This window comes from Bombus pascuorum, chromosome 9 (genome assembly GCF_905332965.1).
Source record: "Bombus pascuorum chromosome 9, iyBomPasc1.1, whole genome shotgun sequence".
Taxonomy (NCBI): domain Eukaryota; kingdom Metazoa; phylum Arthropoda; class Insecta; order Hymenoptera; family Apidae; genus Bombus; species Bombus pascuorum.
In genome coordinates, this window is record NC_083496.1 from 17035348 (window position 1) to 17056433 (window position 21086).

At 30.0% G+C, this 21086-nt stretch overlaps 3 protein-coding genes across 6 annotated transcripts; 2 read left to right on the forward strand and 1 right to left on the reverse strand.

Annotated features, from left to right (window-relative positions):
• Positions 1 to 33: 33 nt before the first annotated feature.
• LOC132911014 (DNA mismatch repair protein Msh2) lies at positions 34 to 11925 on the forward strand. Of its 3 annotated transcripts, XM_060967301.1 has the most exons (16): positions 41 to 125; positions 269 to 335; positions 411 to 460; positions 7858 to 7981; positions 8121 to 8377; positions 8476 to 8643; positions 8747 to 8935; positions 8997 to 9391; positions 9459 to 9670; positions 9756 to 10073; positions 10196 to 10417; positions 10489 to 10721; positions 10795 to 10886; positions 10966 to 11188; positions 11266 to 11358; positions 11435 to 11925. In XM_060967301.1, exons 2-16 carry the CDS (start codon positions 302 to 304, stop codon positions 11588 to 11590), a joined length of 2766 nt encoding a protein of 921 aa, XP_060823284.1. In that variant the 5' UTR covers positions 41 to 125; positions 269 to 301; the 3' UTR covers positions 11591 to 11925. The 3 variants fall into 3 exon arrangements, with proteins under 3 accessions (XP_060823286.1, XP_060823284.1, XP_060823285.1); XM_060967302.1 differs by lacking the exon at positions 41 to 125 and having other exon boundaries at positions 253 to 335; positions 7890 to 7981; XM_060967303.1 differs by lacking the exons at positions 269 to 335; positions 411 to 460 and having other exon boundaries at positions 34 to 125.
• On the reverse strand, positions 687 to 6242 carry LOC132911011 (uncharacterized). 2 transcript variants are annotated; one of them, XM_060967297.1, is made up of 3 exons: positions 6102 to 6242; positions 1251 to 5913; positions 687 to 1169 (listed from the first exon to the last, which is right to left on the reverse strand). In XM_060967297.1, exons 2-3 carry the CDS (start codon positions 5895 to 5897, stop codon positions 816 to 818), a joined length of 5001 nt encoding a protein of 1666 aa, XP_060823280.1. In that variant the 5' UTR covers positions 5898 to 5913; positions 6102 to 6242; the 3' UTR covers positions 687 to 815. The 2 variants fall into 2 exon arrangements, with proteins under 2 accessions (XP_060823280.1, XP_060823279.1); XM_060967296.1 differs by having other exon boundaries at positions 687 to 5913.
• A 291-nt stretch (positions 11926 to 12216) lies between the features above and the next one.
• Positions 12217 to 18400, forward strand: LOC132911016 (uncharacterized). Its single transcript, XM_060967307.1, has 6 exons — positions 12217 to 12455; positions 12730 to 13548; positions 13609 to 13972; positions 14054 to 14357; positions 14451 to 14751; positions 14866 to 18400. The coding sequence occupies exons 1-5, from the start codon at positions 12328 to 12330 to the stop codon at positions 14540 to 14542; spliced, it is 1707 nt and encodes a 568-aa protein (XP_060823290.1). The 5' UTR covers positions 12217 to 12327; the 3' UTR covers positions 14543 to 14751; positions 14866 to 18400.
• The last annotated feature ends 2686 nt before the right edge of the window (positions 18401 to 21086 follow it).

Here is a 21086-nt window from a genome sequence, read left to right on the forward strand (position 1 = left end):
TTGCATTAGCTGTATAACCATAAAGATGGGATGCAAATACAAATCTTCAAACATTGGTAGATTTAGTTGACCAATAAAATTAGAGAGCAATGATAACTGAATAATCTACAGTGTGCAATCTATACGTTGGTAGTATATGGAGTTACTCATTTTTGCGGGAATACGTTAAATAGATGTTTAGTGAGTATTTTACTAAAATCTTTTCCAAAATATTTTTACGAAATCGTACAGTATTTATTTAATATTATTAGCTATTTCTTACTTAAAGCATAAATACTAATAACGTGCTCTACATAAAACGATGGCTGTCCAACCAAATCAACAATTTAATATGGGTTAGTGCAACAGTTTAAGTTCTTAAATTATTTTTTCATTAATTTGTAAATGATCATGTATAAAATATATTGTAGATCCACCAAGTCAACAGAGTTTTGTCAGATTTTTTAAAAATCTACCTGAAGTAAGTAAACATAATACATTGCATCTGCATTAGTACTTATCTTTATATTATTAAGAATAACAGTTGTACGATAATTATAAAAGCAATAAAAAATAGAATTTAAAAAATAGATTCATTTATTTAAATAACAATATAGAATATATATAATAACCTTGTAACAGTGAATTTTTTATAATACTACGTCAGCTTCTTGAAATTATTAAATTAACAATACCAATAATAATAGTACGTTATAACACTGATAAATAAACTTTATTTAATAAATCTTACATGTATTAGAAGCTTATATCAAGAACCTATATATATTAAAAATTACATATAAATAAATGTCAATTAAAAAAATTGAAAGTTATGTTTATCCAAAAATATTTCTAGCCTTTTCTTTGGCTTTATCAAAAGTAGTTGTAATTTTGTGGCCAATTCTTGTCCAAAGAGACGATGGACGTGGTGGTTCAGTAGTATCATTTGTATTTAAAGGTTCTACAGGTAATGGCGGCATTGTCAATTCTGTTGTTGTTACCACTATTTCTGGTTTTTCTCGAATATCCCATGGATCCGTATTACTTGTAGGTGGTAGTGTAGCACTAGGGTTTATTGTCACTCCAGAATATATATCTCCGCTATGTGCTGGATCATATTGTCCACCTCCATAAACTTCCAAAATTCTTGGCTGCAGCTTAGGTTCAGATGAAGCAGTTTCTACATGCTTCTGTAAATTTTCATTTTCTCTTATTTGTTGATCAGACATCAATTTATTACCATGCTGAATATAACGAAATGGTTTTCTCACAGATTTAATTCCTAGTTCAGTTGCAAAGTTCTGAGGTTGCCAATGTGATTCCTGCTGATCTGAATTATCAACTATATATTTAATTTGTTCTTCTTGCTTTGGATTTTGTTGTAAATTAGAAAATTGTGTTTGTATTGATCGCTGCTGCAAATCTTCCTTATTCTTCTGATCTGTTTGTTGTACAAATTGTCTTTGATCGCTTGGATGATATGTATAATGCCATTGCAAGCCTACAGTTGCATCATTCGATTTGTGTAACCAATTTACTTGGTCTACATTTCCTCCTTCAACATCATATCCACTACTTCCAACTTGTTGACTTAACTTCTTAGAAACATCTTTATCTTGTCCTTGATCCCCTCTAGTACTTTGTCTCCTAATATTATCTTTATCACCTTCTATATTCACTTGTGGAGGTAATTCATAAATATTTGGTGCATCCGTATCTCCAGCATTAAGGTTCAAATTATTCTGATTATTAATATTATACATATCTTGATTTGATACATGTGTATTAACTGTTGACCCACGCCTTGAATATCTCGATCTTGGTTTGGGTTTTTCTGCAGGCTTCGGCAAATCATTTTCTGGTTGTGCATTAGTTTGCTGTGTCAAATGGCCCCACTTCTGATCTCTCACATTAGGCTGCCAGGTTGGAAAGGATTGCTCTGATTCCTGACCAAACTCAAATTTTTCAGAAGTCTGTTGAGTAAGATCATCGGATTCTCCTGTTTTCTGTGTAAAATCTCCTAATTGTTGATCGGCACCCTGTGATTTCCAAGGTTGATAAGATTGTTGCGAATCCTGACCAAACTCAAGATTTCCAGATGTCTGTTGAGTGAGATCATCAAATTTCCCCGTTTTCTGTGTAAATTCTTCTAATTGCTGACTCACGGTCTCTGGCTTCCAAGGTTGAAAAGATTGTTGCGAATCCTGACCAAACTCAAGTTTTCCTGAGGTTTGTTGAGTGAGATCATCAGATTCCCCTGTTTTCTGTGTAAAATCTTCTAATTGTTGACTCGCAGTCTCTGGCTTCCAAGGTTGAAAAGATTGTTGCGAATCCTGACCAAACTCAAGTTTTCCTGAGGTTTGTTGAGTGAGATCATCAGATTCCCCTGTTTTCTGTGTAAAATCTAATTGTTGACTCGCAGTCTCTGGCTTCCAAGGTTGAAAAGATTGTTGTGAACCCTGACCAAACTCAAGTTTTCCTGAGGTTTGTTGAGTGAGATCATCAAATTCCCTTGTTTTCTGCACAAAATCTTCTGATTGCTGACTTGCGCTCTCTGGCTTCCAAGGTTGAAAAGATTGTTGCGAATCCTGACCAAACTCAAGTTTTCCAGAAGTTTGTTGAGTAAGATCATCAGATTCCTCTGTTTTCTGTGTAAAATCTCCTAATTGTTGGCTTGTGCTCTCTGGCTTCCAAGGTTGAAAAGATTGTTGCGAATCCTGACCAAACTCAAGTTTTCCAGAAGTTTGTTGACTAAAATCATCAAATTTCCCTGTTTTCTGTGTAAAATCTTCTAATTGTTGACTTGCACTCTGTGGTTTCCAAGATTGATGAGTTTGCTGTGAGTTTTGGCCAAATTCGGCTTTCTCAGATGATTGTAAGGTAGGGTCATTAGATTCCCTTGTTTTTTGAATAAGATCTTCCAATTGTTGAATAGTATCATGTAGATTCCACGTTTTTTGAGACTGTTGTGATTGTTGACTAAATTCAAGTTTTCCAGATATTTGTTGAGTGAAATCATCAGATTCCCTGGTTTTTTGTATAAGGTCTTCTAACTGTTGTATTGTACTGTATATATTCAATGATTTGTCTGATTTTTGTGATTCCTGGTCAAATTCAAGATTTCCAAATGTTTGTTGAGTGAAGTCATCAGATTCCCTAGTTTTTTGAATAAAGTCTTCTAATTGTTGGATTGTACTGTATATATTCCATGGTTTGTCTGATTTTTGTAATTTTTTATCAAATTCTTTATTTCCAGGAATTTGCTGTGTAAGGTCGTCAGATTCCTTTGTTTTTTGAATAAGATCTTCTAATTGCTGAATTGTATTGTGTAGATTCCAAGGTTTATGGGATTGTTGTGATTCGTGGTCTAATTTAAGTTTTTCAGAAGTTCGTTCAGTAAAGTCATCAGATCTTCCTGCTTTCTGTGTAAGATCTTCTATGTGATGATTGACACTATATCGTTTCCATGGTTGATAAGATTGTTGCGAATCCTGACCAAACTCAAGTTTTCCAGAGGTCTGTTGAGTAAGATCATCTGATTCCCCTGTTTTCTGTGTAAAATCTCCCAATTGTTGATCGGCACCCTGTGGTTTCCACGGTTGATAAGATTGTTGCGAATCCTGACCAAACTCAAGTTTTCCAGAGGTCTGTTGAGTAAGATCATCGGATTCCCCTGTTTTCTGTGTAAAATCTCCTAATTGTTGATCGGCACCCTGTGGTTTCCATGGTTGATAAGATTGTTGCGAATCCTGACCAAACTCAAGTTTTCCAGAGGTCTGTTGAGTAAGATCATCGGATTCCCCTGTTTTCTGTGTAAAATCTCCTGATTGTTGATCGGCACCCTGTGGTTTCCACGGTTGATAAGATTGTTGCGAATCCTGACCAAACTCAAGTTTTCCAGAGGTCTGTTGAGTAAGATCATCGGATTCCCCTGTTTTCTGTGTAAAATCTCCCAATTGTTGATCAACACCCTGTGGTTTCCACGGTTGATAAGATTGTTGCGAATCCTGACCAAACTCAAGTTTTCCAGAGGTCTGTTGAGTAAGATCATCGGATTCCCCTGTTTTCTGTGTAAAATCTCCTAATTGTTGATCGGCACCCTGTGGTTTCCAAGGTTGATAAGATTGTTGCAAATCCTGACCAAACTCAAGTTTTCCAGAAGTTTGTTGAGTAAGATCATCATTGATGTATTTACCTTGTGTTTGTTGCACTTCATCTTGTTTACCATACTTTGCATGACGCTTATATTTTCTTGAATATTGGGAGGCACTTTGTGTATATTGTGAATTATAATCACAGTCCACAGTATCTACACCAGATATTAATTTGTCTAACATTTTTTTACCATCAGTAAAGCCACCTTCTTTGAATTGATGTAAATAACTATCTTGTTGTTGTATTCCTTGATGTAATTTATGTCTGTTGTCATACTGATTATCATTATATTGGAGACTGTGCTGGTTCATATGTGAAATGTCTGTGGTATGCTGTGGTATGGATATTTCTTTTGTATGACTAGCATTCCAATGTTCTTTGTAGTGAGATACACCTTGCATGCCTGATTGGATCCTGCTACTTTGACTTTGTGCATTGTTCCTCAAATTGTCAAGAAACGTTTGGGTCTGTGCGATTTGTCTAGATTGATGTGCATCTAACATTTCTGCCTGCTGATAATTATCTGTTTGCTGTTGTGAAGTTGATCCACTATATATATTCCTATTATAACCACTGTTTCCAGTATTGAGTACACTAGTATATCCTGATGTTGGATTAATAAGTTGACTAGTTGGTTGAAGTTTTTGTGCATATTCTTCATGTCTTTCATATGTACTGTAGCTGTTTGCACCATAAGTATTTTGGTAAGGATTCCTATAAGGTAAATGTTCATTTCTAATGTCTGAGGAATGCTGTTCTTCATTATGTGTTGTAGATAAACTGTTCCTGTGGTTATGTTGTCTTCTATAATTATTATTGTTTATATTATGCATGTTATCAATAGAGAAATCATGTGTATTAACATGTGCCTGTCCAATGTTGGTGGATCCCACAGCCTCTGCTGTAGAAATATGTTTGAATTCTTGCCCTATTTCTTTTTCAATTTTCTCTAGTTTTTGGTGTACATCGTGCATTCCAATTTTTGTGATTTTAGGAATAGGAATTCCATCAGATGAACTGTAACTAGAAGTATAATTCCTTTTATAATAACGAACCTTTTGAGGTCCTGATACATATTGACCTTCTTCTTCAAATACATGGCCACGTCCTCCATCAGTTTTATAAGAATCTGCTGTACTCCAATTTCCATGCTGTCCATTAAAATGATAAGGTTCTTGCGAAATTTGTGTATTCAAGTTAGATGTACTTTGCGGAATCACTTGTGATCTTCCACTGTATTCTCCAAGATCTTCAAGTCTTTCACCTTTAGTGTATGATGATCGAGTATGTTGTTGACTCTGTATTTTATTATACTTATGTTGTGCAACCGATTCAGAATTACCCATTTGATTGTAAGTGTTGTGAGAATTAAAAACTTCTTGAGTATTGGGTAAATGTATACCATGTCTATTATTCTGATATTCAAAATCTGATAATATTTCGCCATTAGGATATATTGTACTGTAAGAAGAAGAAGAATTTTTCCTATAATATCTTACTGTTTTGGGACCTGTGACATATTGACCACGTTCTTCATGCACTTTTCCATGTCCATTGTCTATATCATAGTCGTTATGTTCAGACCATGTGCCAGGTTTTGAATAGTCAAGGCCTTGTAAATGTGATGCGGTTTGTGACAAACCACCAGAAGTTTGTGTTTGATATTGTTTAACGTAAGAAATACAAGATTCTATGCATCCAGTTGGTGCAGATAATGCATATGTTATTAATAAAGATAAAATGACAATACTTTGTGCCACCATGTTATTAATTTGATCTCTGAAAATATAAAATTGATTTAACTATTTTTTATGAAAAGCGTATGTAAATAAATTCTTATATTATTATAAAATATATTTTATATATTATTCGTTAAGGAACAAAAATAACACTTAAAGAAATATTATATTTACAATAAAATTAGTACTGTATATCTGTTGTTAAGTTAAAATTATAAATTTAATTACCATGTGGTGAAAGATCAAAATCCACTTAAGAATTGATGATTGAGATGATCTCAGTGGCAGTATATGTTGATATGTACTATATGCAAGTTGGAGCAATTCCATTTATGTTAGCTTCCCCTTCTTCATCACATCTTTGAAAACATTCTCTTTCATTCTTACATGGTGATAATATTTTCTGTGCATTTATCCCAGTTATGTACATACATTCTTATCACAACTAATAATTCACAGTAACAGAAGAGAAAAGCAGACAAACAGTTTCTAATTTATGTTTTGTATTAGCTAGAAACACCCATTTAATTTTTATTCAAGTACCATACGTACGTATTTTAATTCAAATATTTAATATAAAATAATTTTGAAAAGCTTGTATTATAATATACTTTATTATATTTATGAAAATTTATAATAAACTACTTCATGAATTGTAATTAAAGAAAGAAAGAAAAAGCTGTTATTATATTAATAATTTTATAAATATATAATATTTTATTTCATTATATTTATTTATGTGGATATATAAATATATTTTTTTAATTCCCTAATAATAATTACATAAATGGTTTCCACTAATAGCTGCAAATTTGATTTGATGTATCATCAATGATGTCATCCTCAATGTATAACATCCGTGTTGCAATATGGTAATTTATTCCTATTTCATAATAGGTAGAACTTCAAGGTGACAGATTGAAAGGATTAATGAGATACAATAATGAGACAAATGTTCTATTTTTAATTCTAAGATAGGTGTATCTTTCATTGTATTTATTTGTTGTAGCATTATTTGAAAGAAATACATTTCCCTTTATTTTATACTAGATATTTAGTACAAAAGTTTCTTATACTCATATAATAATATATTTAACAAAATATTGTTTAAACAATTGAATATAATGAATTGAAATAGTTCATAATGTTTTTAATGGCCTACTTACATACGCTATATATTACTGACCTTCCTGGAACGTGAACTTTGATCTTTTATCACAATAAAAATAATACTTCCAAGATAATGTCATTAGCAAATTTTCTTAATTTTTCTATTCACAAATTATTTTTAAACTTCATATTATACTAACATATTTGTATATGATATTTTGATCTTCTGTATGAACTATTAGTGATATCTATATTATTTTCATATTATTCGTTATTAAATTATTATATGATTTTATATTAATATATTATTAAACTAGTATTTTCAAAACTTTTAAATATATTTTAAAGATAATAAAAAATTAAATGTATATATAATTATTCAATGATGTCATATTAATGTAATATGTTAAATTGATATGTCTTTTCCACAATATATCAGATTTCCTTGAACTCATACGTATTACATTAATATCAATTCATGACCTTTTGACCCTAGATAGACATTGACCTACAGATATGTAACGAGATTCTTCATTTTCTTGAAAACAAGTGTAATAATTATGATTTGGTAATAATTACAATTTTCATATTAAACGTTCATATGTCTAACAATTTCCAAAAATTAACTTTATTTTTTAATTTTGTGTCTGCAAAATTATAATATTTACAAATTTATGTTGCTTTAGGAACGTATATCAGTTATGAAAATTAAATTACTTATACAAATAGGTCAAGAATATATTTAAAGATAAAATCATATGATATAATTCTGGATAGGTAGTCTCATTATAATATACTATATACCATTATATTATTAATCCTCAGATTTTAAATTTAAAATATATGTATGTAATCAAATACTGATTGATTTCAGAAACTTAATACCACTATACGATTTTTTAATAGATCAGATTATTATACATTACATGGTAATGATGCTTTATTTGCTGCACAAGAAGTTTTTAAAACTACGTCAGTTTGTAAGATGATAGGAGCTGGTAAGTTCTAAAATTCAACTTTAAAATATTTATTTAACTGTATTACTACTAAGAATTATTAATAAACCTTTATTCTATTTATTCTATACTTTTACTAATTTACTACGTATTTATCTAAAAAAATTTCTGTACAATGCAGAGCCATATAAAACCGAGGGTGTTATTCTTAACAAAAATCATTTTGAATCTTTTATACGTGATCTACTGTTAGTAAAACAATATAGAGTAGAAGTTTATATTAATCAAGGATCAGCAAAAAATCAAAATTGGGTATTAGAATATAAAGGTTCTCCTGGAAATTTAACACAATTTGAAGATACATTGTTTGGCAATAATGATGTTGCTGTTAGTGTACATGTCATAGCAGTGAAATTAGGAATAGAGGCAAAATCTAGAGTGAGTAGTAGTAAATAACCATGTGACAAATTTTTCATTTAAAGTTTTATAAGTAGTTTTATTATATATACTATATATGTACTTTATTATTTTTCTAGATTGTTGGTTTAAGCTGTGTAGATACTACAGCAACTTCATTTTCTGTTTCTGAATTTCAAGACAATGAATCATTTTCCAATTTGGAATCACTGGTTGTTACACTTGCTCCCAAAGAATGTTTATTAATTCAAGGTGAAGGCAGCTATGAATTTCAAACTCTTAAACAAGTAAACAGATAAGATACTTCTTCCATATAAAACAGTTGAACTAAAAATCTTAATAATATGAATGGAACATTTATTTGTTCTTTTCCTTTCTTTTATTTTTTAGGTCATGGAACGAAATAATGTAATGGTTACTACAAGAAAAAGAAGTGAATTTTCTAGTGAATCAGTTATACAAGATCTAAATACTTTAATAAAATTCAAGAAAGGTCAACAACAAAATGCACAGTCTTTACCTGAAGTCAATTTAAGCTTTGCTATGTCAGCTACTTCTGCGCTTATTAAATATTTAGATGTAAGTATATTATATTAATGAAGACAAAATATTTTAATTTAATTTGATAATTTTCTACTAGTTAACATCAGATGAAGGAAATTTAAATCAATTTGCTATAGACCAAATAAAGGAGTCACGTTATTTAAAGCTTGATTCAGCTGCTATAAAAGCTCTTAATATTGAATCACGTGTTGATACCTCTTCTATTTTAAATGGAAACGCACCTGCAAGTATTTTGGGCATTTTGGATAAATGTAGGACTTCACAAGGTCATAGATTGCTTGCACAATGGATTAGACAACCTTTAAAAGATTTATGTCTTATAAAGGAAAGACATGATATTGTTGAAACACTAGTGAATGACAATGAATTACGAACTAATCTTAGTGAAGATCATTTAAGACGCATACCGGATTTGCAAGTGCTTGCAAAAAAATTGGCCAGGAAAAAATCAACTTTACAAGACCTTTATAAGTAAATAATGTATTTACAGTATATAATATAATTATATGTATATATTTATATATTGGTTTTATTTTAGGATTTACATGTGTATATCACATTTGCCTAGATTATTAGAACAGCTTTCTAATATAAACGTAATAGCCTTAAAAACAATGTTCAGTGATCCTTTGAGTGAACTTATTAAAGACATGGACAAATTTCAACAAATGGTTGAACAAACAATTGATTTAGATTCCGCCGAAAAAGGAGATTTCTTAGTACGAGCCGAATTTGATGATGAATTGAAAGGTACTTATACAATCTTTCGTTTCATTATGCTATACATGTAAATATGTTTTTTACGTATAAATTTATATATATATATTGATATTAGAATTAAAAAATACTATGGACGAGGTGGAGGCGAAATTACAATCTCAATTGGGTAAAGTTGCTAATGATCTTTCAATCGAAGCTGGAAAAACTCTAAAACTAGAATCAAATCAACAACTTGGATATTATTTTCGTGTAACATTGAAAGAAGAAAAAGTACTAAGAAATAAGAAACAGTATATTATTCTGGATTCTAACAAAAGCGGTGTACGATTTCGCAGCAATAAATTAAATGATTTAAATGATGAATACATTGTTGCTAGAGATAAATATACAGTGGAACAAAAAAAGGTTGTTACAGAAATAATTGAAATTGCAGGTATTTTATATATTATATATTACATATATATATAATTAAAATTTTGCAAGAATTAACTAAAAAGCAATTAGACAATAAAACAAATACATGTTTACATCATTGTATTATTATCTCTTGGACAGCCGGCTACAGTAGTACAATAAAAACTATTGGAAATGTATTGGCATCTCTTGATGTGCTTACTGCTTTTGCTTCTGTTGCTGTAAGTGCTAATAAACCATATGTACGTCCTGAAATGCTACCTACCGAAGCCGGTGAGTTTAATCTTACTCAAGTTCGACATCCATGTTTGGAAATTCAAGAAGGAGTAGATTTTATAGCTAATGATATCAGTTTTAAAAGAGGTAATTTTTAAAAATATTGTCTCATATATTATTTTGATAAATGTAAAATATAATAATTACTAAAATTATAGGCGAATGTCATTTTCGCATTATAACTGGTCCAAATATGGGAGGTAAAAGCACCTATATAAGATCTGCTGGTGTCAGTGCTTTAATGGCACATATTGGAAGCTTTGTTCCTTGCGATCAAGCAAGAATATCATTATTGGATTGTATATTAGCCCGTGTAGGAGCTGATGATTCTCAATTAAAAGGGCTTTCTACATTTATGATGGAAATGATAGAAACTGCTGCCATATTAAAAGTAAATTGATGATATTTATAACATTAAATATTGAATAATATGTATATATTTATATTTTATACGATTTCGATAGACAGCAACTTGTAATTCTCTCGTGTTAATTGACGAATTAGGCAGAGGAACCTCTACTTATGAAGGTTGCGGTATAGCATGGTCAATCGCCGAGTAATATATGAACAATCTTGTGATTTTATCACAAATTTTTATTTTTCTGTATAATTTATAACAATAAAATTTTTTGCAGATATTTAGCAAAAGAAATCAAATGCTACTGTCTTTTTGCGACACATTTTCATGAAATAACTAAATTAGAAGAAGAAGTATCTGCCGTTAAAAATCAACACGTTACAGCCCTTGTAGACGATAATAAATTAACTTTATTATATAAAGTAAAACCTGGTATATGTGATCAAAGTTTTGGCATACATGTCGCTAAAATGGCTAATTTCCCACAAGATGTTATAGAGGTAAAACATGTCTTGATTTATATTTTTAAATTTTAACTTTACCATAATAATGATAAGAAAACGAATATTTCATTTAGTTTGCTAAGCGTAAACAAGCAGAGCTTGAAGATTACCAAGACTCAGTTTTTGAAGGTTCTGATAATCCACAAAAAAAGAAAGATATTATAAAGGTAATCATATTTTTGTTAGAAACACATAAAAATCTTAAATATTGCTGATATAATCTAATCTTTAATAATGTTACAGGAAGCTGAAATTCTTATTGCAGAATTTATTAGTAAATGCAGAAATTTAGACAAATCATTATCTGATGCGGATCTAGAAGATAGAATTTCAATATTTAAAAAAGAAGTTCTATCTCACGAAAATCCCTACATAAAGACACTTCTAGCAGCTTCTTAACTTAATGTAAAACAATTACTTTATAAAAGTACTATCCAGTATTAATCACATGAGTATTACTAATTTAGGTATAAAAAAAGGTACACTGTTGTTTTACAAATCCTGTATTGAATCATAATTTTTGATATTATTGTATATATAATGTTTGATATATATATATATATATATATATAACAGGCTTTTTATAATCAAAATATCTTTCCAATAAATGTACCTGTACCACTGATCTCAGATATTTAACAAAATCACAAGTTACCTCCAAAAATATGATACCTTTACCACAGATGAAGTACTTTATATATGGGATTGGAAATAAAATACCCTTATGTCCTATATATAGCTATTGTTATTTTTATATAATTATAAAGTTATGAACAGAGTATCATGTATATCCAAACATTTTGAAAGTCTTGCTTTTCATTCTACTCCATTCTTCTATGCTACGATAATGAACAGCAGCAAACTTATAGATCATGAGATTAAAAATTCATTAAATATGAAATCTACCTTATAAATATTTGTAATAACATCTTTAATAAGTAATGTTTATTGCTGGTTTTATTATCATTGTAGTAATTCTTATTGAAGTATCATCCGTCGATAACATATTGATTCACTATTTTCACCATTGTAACCTTGAACTTGACTCACGTATTCACTGTTTGTGGGGAGTGTCTGCAATCTTGTATTAGTAACTATTAATTATTATATCTTTTGTATAACTTTTATTAATAATTATGGATCCTTCGATCTTCCCTGAAGAAATTTGGGTAAAAATCTTATTATATTGTGATGTACCTGATATTATTGCTATCGGTAATACGTGCAAATATTTGAGGAAAGCTTCAGATACTGATTACTTGTGGTAAGTTTGAGATTAAGTTTATGTGAAAAATACATTGAAGTTCAATAACTCACTTGCAAAGTAAATAAAAGTTTGTGCTATTATGAATTTTCAATGTAAGGCTGTAAATAAAGTGACACTTTCGCAAGTTCATAATTATCACATAATATTTCTTTGTATAAAAGGGATTTATCATTAATTGACATTATTAAAATATACACAATTTTAAAAATGTATGTATATTTAAAAAACTATTGCTATCAATTATTTATAGAATTCATTCATGTTTTTCCAGGAAAATGAAGTGGCTACAATTGATTTCAAAAGTACATTTTAGATTTCCAGATATAAAGTGTTTACAATTACTTAGTGTCAGCTTTAAAGCAATGTGCTATAGATTATATATGGTAATTACATTGGGAGAAAATGTTCATTTTCCAAAATGTCGTCACTGTAGTGGTTATACATGTCAAAGAAATTGCGTTGAAGGTTCTAGCGCAAAAGTAGTAATTGAAATTGGAAATAAGTATACATGGGTTATTGAGCCACACTTTGAATTAAGAAGACATTTTTCAATGTTTGGTGTACCTAAATATAATAATGAAACATATTTGGAACAAACACAAAATGTCCCAAGTAGTAGTACACGTCCAAAATGTGATGGCAAATCACTAGCTAAAAAGTTAAAACTATTGAAATTATCTGAATTAGCAACTGCTAAAATCCCTAGACCTAGTGGTCCATTTTGTGTTTTTTGTAATTCTGTGAAATTATATAGAGAAAAAAAGAGATTAATTACTCATCAAAATGATCCAACATGTTATGCAAGGCCAAATCCAATTTATGAGAAACTTATAAATGGATATTGCACTGATACTGTTGAAGTACTTGGAATTCCAAATGTTGATCTTGTTAGTCCAGCAGAAGCATTATTAAGTGATGGAACATTTCCTATTCTTAAAACATTTGTTGGTCATTTGTTTCATCAAATGAGATTAACTTCAACATTAAGGAAACCCAATGCAGTGCTCATGTTTTGTGAACCATTAGCTATGCATCCAATGCTAAGAAAACAATTGTTGCATTACTTGTTCCAAGAAGTCAAAGTATCAAGGTAAGATAGAAAAATTATATTGTAAGAAGGTATTCTTTTATAAAGTGAATAAATTTCTAGAGTATGTCTGGTTCCTAAACCTTTAGCAGCATGTGCAATGCTGGATGTGGAAACTTGTGTCGTAGTTGATAGTGGTGCTTTAAGTACAACAGTAGCTGTTGTAATTGGTGGACGTGTTATACCACAACGTTGGAGATTATTACCTGTTGGTGGTTGGCATGTAGCTTACCATCTAAAACAAGCTATGCATTGGTATCTAAAAGGATGTTATCATATTCCTATATCATATCTGGATACATTACCTATTAAAGAAAGGTGTAGACTAAGTTACAATATCAAAAATGAAGAGAGAAGAGTAGGACAAAAAAATGAAGAATGTATTAAAGTTAGAGTTCGAAGTTATACTGATAATAAGCAATTTCTGGTTAGTGAATTTACACACGCATTCATACAGTTAAAGTCCTTTACAAAGTTTAGTGTTATAATAATTATTTATATTTTTTAGAGAGTTTCCTTGGGTTCGGAATTATATATTGCTCCCGAAATGATGTATATCGACCTTGGTTTACCACAAGTGATAAAAGATGTAACATCTGGTTTATCGGAAGAAATACTGCATGATTGTCTCTCACACATTTTGCTCACTGGAGGCAATACACACCTTTCAGGTTTTGGGCTAAGATTGACTAAAGATTTACGAGAATTATTACCAGAGCACAGCAAGATATTAGAAGTAAGAAGTTGTCCTGGTACTCATAGTTGGAATGTTGCAATGGGTTCCACATACGTGCCTTTAGCTGTACATCCTGGTAAATATATAATAATCTTTATGTAAAAGACATTTATTTTTCTAAAACAGTATGTGCATGCATATAATTCATTTGCTGTAATCATTATTTTAGACAAGACACCACCAGAATATATTGAAGGTAATCCATTTTGGTTGTCAAGAGAAGAATATGTTTTATTTGGGTGTGAATCGTTAGAGCAGTAAATCCGTAATAAGTGATTTTTTACAATGTCAATACCTCACTTATTATATAAATGCAAATCTTTGCATGTGTAAAACTGTTGAAAAAGTAAAGGAAAAACTATCATGAAGAAAATCCTCTCATGAATTGCCTTTAAATTAGATGCAAAATATAATCGTAGATAATTGGAGGAGCATTCCAAGATAAAGTGCTTGGACAAAAATAGATATTGGTTGGTATTAGCGATTGTTTTCGAAAATATTCCCTTATATAAGAGATTTCATACATTTATTCAATGTTTTGGAAGGCTTGAAATCATATTATTAACATACATGCTATGTTGTAGATACTTCTGGGGCCCATCTTACAAGGAAACGGAAGGTGTAAGCTCTACTAATATGTATCCAATGAATACTGGGATAGACACACGTTTCCGCACCTATCTTGCAATGTTATGCCCATTAAGCACTTTTTGTCACCACATTATCATCGATCTCTATCAGTTTAGCAACATTTTAAATCCATTCGATATCATGTATCAAATCACATCATTTCCAAATTCTTTTTTACGTTCTCTTGACATTCTAAAACGTCACTAGTGATTAAATCCTCAACTGATCTCATAATGTAGCTAAGATTTTTTAATTCAAATCTTAGTAAGTTAAATAAAATTGTTTCTACATCGTAAAACTTAATCAATATCTGGATTTTCTACTCTTATTGAATAGCACCTAAATCCAGCAATATGGATTCCGTCCATCCTAAGTTTTCAACAATGTAACGTTACATTATTGATCGCTTTTATAAGCTTTAGAGAAATGATCAGTAAATGAGGTACTAAATTGGAGAACATTTATTATATTGTAATATGTATTCTACATCCTTTATTTTACATTAAATTTTAATACTTTTATTGCACATCAGGTTTTCCTGGTAACTCATTTCCATTAGCATTGAGAATTAATCATTCCATACTCATGGCAAACTGCCATTTATGGTCCATATTCCCAAAATTGTATCTTCTCCTATCCCTTATAAGATGATTTTTATGTATATAGCTCAAACAATAATTTCTTTTGTACATACATACATACATACATATATACATACATACATATATGTTTAATTGCTTAATGTACAGGTAAATAATTTTAGAAAGTATTATTTAAAAATAAGTACTATAAATTTTTAAAAACTTGTTCATGATTTCCTAAATTTATAATACATCATTCTTGCCAAAATAAGAAATATCTATTAATAGCCAAAAAAACAAAAAAAAAAAATAATAAAAGAATAAATAGCAACATTTCTAGTCACTTTGAATATAATTAAACTATTTAGACTTCTCTTCCAAGATAGTATATACTATTAAAGAAAAGAATTTATAATGAGATTTTAGAACCATGAATCTTTAAATATTAATATTATGCAGTATAAGATTATTGTTACCATAATTTTCTTCAATTCTAGATATGATTTTGTGAACAATTTAATATGCAATTGTTGTTTTTGATATGTACATTAGAAATTTTATTAATTGTTAAGCTGTAAGTAAAAACTTATATAATATTTAAGAAGTTATACAACAGTTTAATGCTAATTTAAGCAATATTCTAATATAATAGTACATAAATTAATTTAAAAACAGATACATATATTATAAATATCATAGTAAACTATGTTTTTGTTATTGAAAAAGAATCTATGCAAGTTATTACATTATTGAAACACATTTTAATTTATGATCTTATGATTATTTCTATATATATATATAGGTGCTTATATAACATAAGTCTACATAATGTACGCATGTATATAATTTAATAATTTTAAGCTATAAAATGATATGAATATTTATAATACAGTTTTTACAAATTACATATATTTAAGATCTAATTTATGTTTTCTTATCTTAGAATGATTTGAATAATTCGTAATACTATACAACGTAATACATTATAACGTAATACCATATAACGTAATACCAAATAGCGTAACGTAACAGTATAACATAGTATAATATAACGTAATTCTATATAGCGTAATACTATAAAACGTAATACAGTATAACGTAATATAATATGACGTAATACATTACAACGTAATATAATATAACGTAATACAGTATAACGTAATATAACATAACGTAATACAATATAACGTAATACTATATAACGAAATACTATATAACGTAATATAATATGCCGTAATTCTATATAACGTAATACTACATAAAGTAATACATTATAACGTAATACTATATCACGTGATACATTATAATATAATATAATATACCGTAATACTATATAACGTAATACTATATAACGTAATATAACATAACGTAATAGATCATAACGTAATACTATATAACGAAATACTACATAAAGTAGTACTATTCAAAGTAATACATTATAACGTAATACTACATAACATGATACGATATAACGTAATACTATATAGCGTAATACTATATAACGTAATACTATATAACGTAATATTGAGTTGGCAACTAAGTTATTGCGGATTTTGTCATTACCACCTAATTTATATAGTATATATTATATAGTATTATATATAGTATATTAAATTTATTCGAAAATAATAGAATAGTTTATTGGACATCGACCCGAACTCTACGTAGTTCATGACGGTATCTCGGCAGTCTGACGAGCGCATGTTCCACGATTGCAGAGTTTCTCGTTAATCGGAGCTGTGTAAGATATTTTGTGTATCTGGAAATTTAACGCAAAGGTACGTTGATCGCAAATTGTGGTAAATACAACGCGAAGGATAATTCTAATTATCTCATATCTAGTTATAGCTTATCGTATCGGTTTGTTTCCCTTTGTATAAATTGCCCTGCGAGCATGGATAGACGATGCATCTGGAAAAATGGACCGTGACGAATAACAACGAATAGCAAGAGGATCAACAAGAGGAAGAAGGAAAAGAGCGTTTAATCGCTGATAATGAGACAATGTATTATCTCGTTGGTTGCGTGCGAGCATGGGAGAAAAATTGTGAAACGTGGGAAGGGCAGGAAGAAGTAGCTCGTAAATGCGTGAATAAGATGTGTAAAAAGAAGCGTTTGCAAATACGAAACGTTTTGCGTGAAGCAGGTAATAATAAGAGCGTAAAAATATAGGGTGAAAAGACGAGGTGTGCAATAAAGATGCGTAAATAAAATAAACGCGTTTCTAACTTGGGTGTATGAAAGGTGGAACAGGGAAGGTAATAGCGATGTTGATTTAGCATGGGAATTTGTCAAAACATTGGTTTATTTTGTTAGAAAATTGTAAAATATGTAAAAAGATCGTAGACGTTAGATACGTAAAAGTTGAAAGAAGTAAGAAAAGAAGGAAAAGAGAGTATAAAATGATAATAGATAATACGTAAGGCAATATAATTTTTTGGATGGCAAGAGAATGGATTTGTTTGGATTCTAGGAGACTAAAGAATAAATAAAGATACATTTAGGAGATATGTGTGCCTTGTTTATTCGACTATCGACCATAAATTGTGAAAGTAGGTTTTAAAAAGATAAATGTCAGATAGAATAGCTTTTAAAGGTTAAGAATATGGTTGCGTTAAGAAAGGTGTAATTGTGAAATGTATGGGTAATGGAATAAAATACCACTACGAAAGGTAGTAATTGTATCTAGAAATATATTAATAAGGAATAACACGATTGCAATCTTGTAATTATACAGATAATATATGGAAAGTGATTAACGTTAAATAACTTCCATTTAAAGGAATGAAAGGTATTAGAAATAAAATGGAACGGTATTGTTTAAATGTAGTAATTATATAGAATTATAGGAAATATGGTGGTAATTACACATCCTCGGTGTAAGCTTGGGTGAGAATTATAACGCCTTGCGGAGTCGGACAGGAAAGAAGAACGTTGGAAGAAGGTTTAGCGGAAGGGAATAGAGAGAAAGGAAATTGTTGAAAGACGTAATGTTATTTGAGAAAGGAAAGTTGGCACAGAAAGAAGAGAGAAATTTATAGGATTTGGCAAATTTAATAAGTGGTAAATGGGTGGCAAATAGAAAAAAGGGTAGAAAATAATAGGATGTATCTAAAATATTTTTTTGATGAAAAGATAGAAGATAAAAGAGCGGCGATTGTGGAAAAAATGGATTAAACATAAATGTAGGTTTAAGCAAGCAACAAGTAAAGAGCCCGGTTAGCTCCGCGGTAAGGTGTCGAACTCGTAAAATTTTGGTGGCGTATTCGATTCACGAGGCTGCGTCCGGAGGCCCATTGTTGTTGCGGGGATCTCGTTTCGTCACCCTGGGGTTTCTTCCCCCGGAGTGGTGTGTCCAAACCGGCTCGAGATTTTTGCTCTTCTAAGCAATTTTTCTTGTACCTTTGGTAGGTAGGTACCTTTGGGAAGGAAGAGAAGAAGAAATATTACAATTACAAATTACACACTTTATTATTATTAATAAAACGAACAAAGTAATTAAATGAATAATTGACCTAAAATAAACAAATTAACATAATCTTATATTAGAAACAGAATTATAATAGAACTATCTGTGTGAAAATATCAGAATTACATGTATATTTAAGGATATAGTATTTCGTTGTAACGTATAACGTTATGTAGTATTACGTTACAACGCTTAATATATTAATTTATAACGTATAAGGTAAGAATTTAAAACGTTTAAGCTATTAATTTATTACATTTATGCCTTTACCTTTTTAACGTCGAGGCCATTATTTTGTAACATTTAAGGCATTAATTTGTAACATTTAAGCAACTAATTTATAACATTTAAACCATTAATTCATAAGACTTAAACTATTAATTTATAACATTTCAGCCGCATTTTCTAACATTTGAGCTATTAATTTGTAACGTTTATGCTATTATTTTACATCATCTAAGCCATTAATTTATACCTTCTAAGCTATTCATTTATAGCACTCAAGCTATTAAATTATAACGCTTAAGCTATTAAGTTATAACGTTTAAGCTAATATTTTGCAAACTCTAAGCCATTAATTTGTAACATTTAAGCCATTAATTTATAACATTTAAGCTACTAATTTATACCATTTAATCCATTAATGTATAACTCTTAAACTATTAATTTACAACATTTCAGCCGTCAATTTCTAACATTTAGGCCTGTTGAAGTGATCGACACTTCTAAGAAAACTCTACATCTGGTCTTCGGTTTCTCAAGCACTGAGGTCATCGATAGCGCGTAGACAAAAGAATGCGTCGATGACAGACGATAAGCGGTACACATGCGACGTTGGTTTTGGCGGTTCTTTTGGTCTCAGGGTAACATTGCTAGCGTGAGGATCTGGATCAGCTTACATTGTATTCCACACTTTGAACTTTAATATTCACAATATACAGTGCTGGACAAAAGTATTGGCACAGCAAGATTGTTATGATACAAATGCTTATAACTATTAAACAAATTGATTTAAACAAAAAACTTTTTGACGTATTTATTTATTATCTATCCTAGTTTATTACATAACAAGAGCAACAATATAAATAAAATAATACGCAAAATAATAACAAAAATATATTTTTTGAACATTTTATGGGTGGACAAAAGTATTGGCACAGTAGAATATTTACGCTTATAACTAATTACATAATAAACTTCTAATATTTTGTTGGCAGTCCTTTTCTTTTAAGGACTTCCTTTAATCTTCTGGGCATCGAGTGGACTAATTTTTTAGTGAATTCAGGTACAATATTGCTCCATTCCTGCAGAAGAACTTTCTTCAGTTCAGACTTGCTTGTGATATTATGTTTCCTAATTCTTTAATATTAAATTTATATAAGATGAATAAATCTTACAACGAAATTGCACAAATCATAAACAGAAGTCGTTTTACTGTGCGTTCAGTCATAAAACGCTTTAAAAGTGAAGAAAATCTAGAGAATCAAATTAGGAGTGGTCGCCCTTCTAAGGTAACAATTCGAGAAAAAAGGAAAATCGTAAATATTGTAAAGAAGGATCCAAAAACTAATTCGACTGAAATTGCTTCGATGTTAAAAGCTGAGTGTGAAAAAGAAGTAAGTACCAAAACTGTACGTAGGGTATTGAAGGATGCCGGTTATTCTGCCCGTGCAGCACGAAGAAAGCCCTACATCAGTAAAATAAACCAAAAGAAAAGAGTGGAATTCGCGAAAGAGTTTGTTACGAAAGATACTGATTTTTGGGAAAAGATCATGTTTTCAGATGAAAGTAAGTTTAATATTTTTAAATCTGACGGCAGAATATTAGTATGGCGAAAACCCAACACAGAGATGGACGAACTGAATCTGCAAGCCACCATGAAACATGGGGGTGGTGGTTTAATGGTGTGGGGATGTATGGCATCATCGGGTGTAGGAGAACTTATATTCATTGATGAGATAATGGATAAATATGTATATTTAAATATACTCAAGCAAAATCTTTTGAAAAGTACTCAAAAATTAAACCTCCCCAGGGATTTCTATTTTCAGCAGGATCGAGATTCTAAACATATGGCGTATATTGTTCGTCAGTGGATAATATATAATACTGCCCACACATTAAA

Bases quoted from the DNA above. Each gene is read 5' to 3' on its own strand.
- LOC132911014 (XM_060967301.1), top strand. From the start codon at position 302: ATGGCTGTCCAACCAAATCAACAATTTAATATGG. The intron at 7,982-8,120 runs GTAAGTTCTAAA...TGTACAATGCAG, and splicing joins TTGTAAGATGATAGGAGCTG to AGCCATATAAAACCGAGGGT. The intron at 9,392-9,458 runs GTAAATAATGTA...GTTTTATTTTAG, and splicing joins ACTTTACAAGACCTTTATAA to GATTTACATGTGTATATCAC.
- LOC132911011 (XM_060967296.1), bottom strand. From the start codon at position 5,897: ATGGTGGCACAAAGTATTGTCATTTTATCTTTATTAATAACATATGCA.
- LOC132911016 (XM_060967307.1), top strand. From the start codon at position 12,328: ATGGATCCTTCGATCTTCCCTGAAGAAATTTGGGTAAAAATCTTATTA. The intron at 13,549-13,608 runs GTAAGATAGAAA...ATAAATTTCTAG, and splicing joins CAAGAAGTCAAAGTATCAAG to AGTATGTCTGGTTCCTAAAC. The intron at 13,973-14,053 runs GTTAGTGAATTT...TATATTTTTTAG, and splicing joins CTGATAATAAGCAATTTCTG to AGAGTTTCCTTGGGTTCGGA.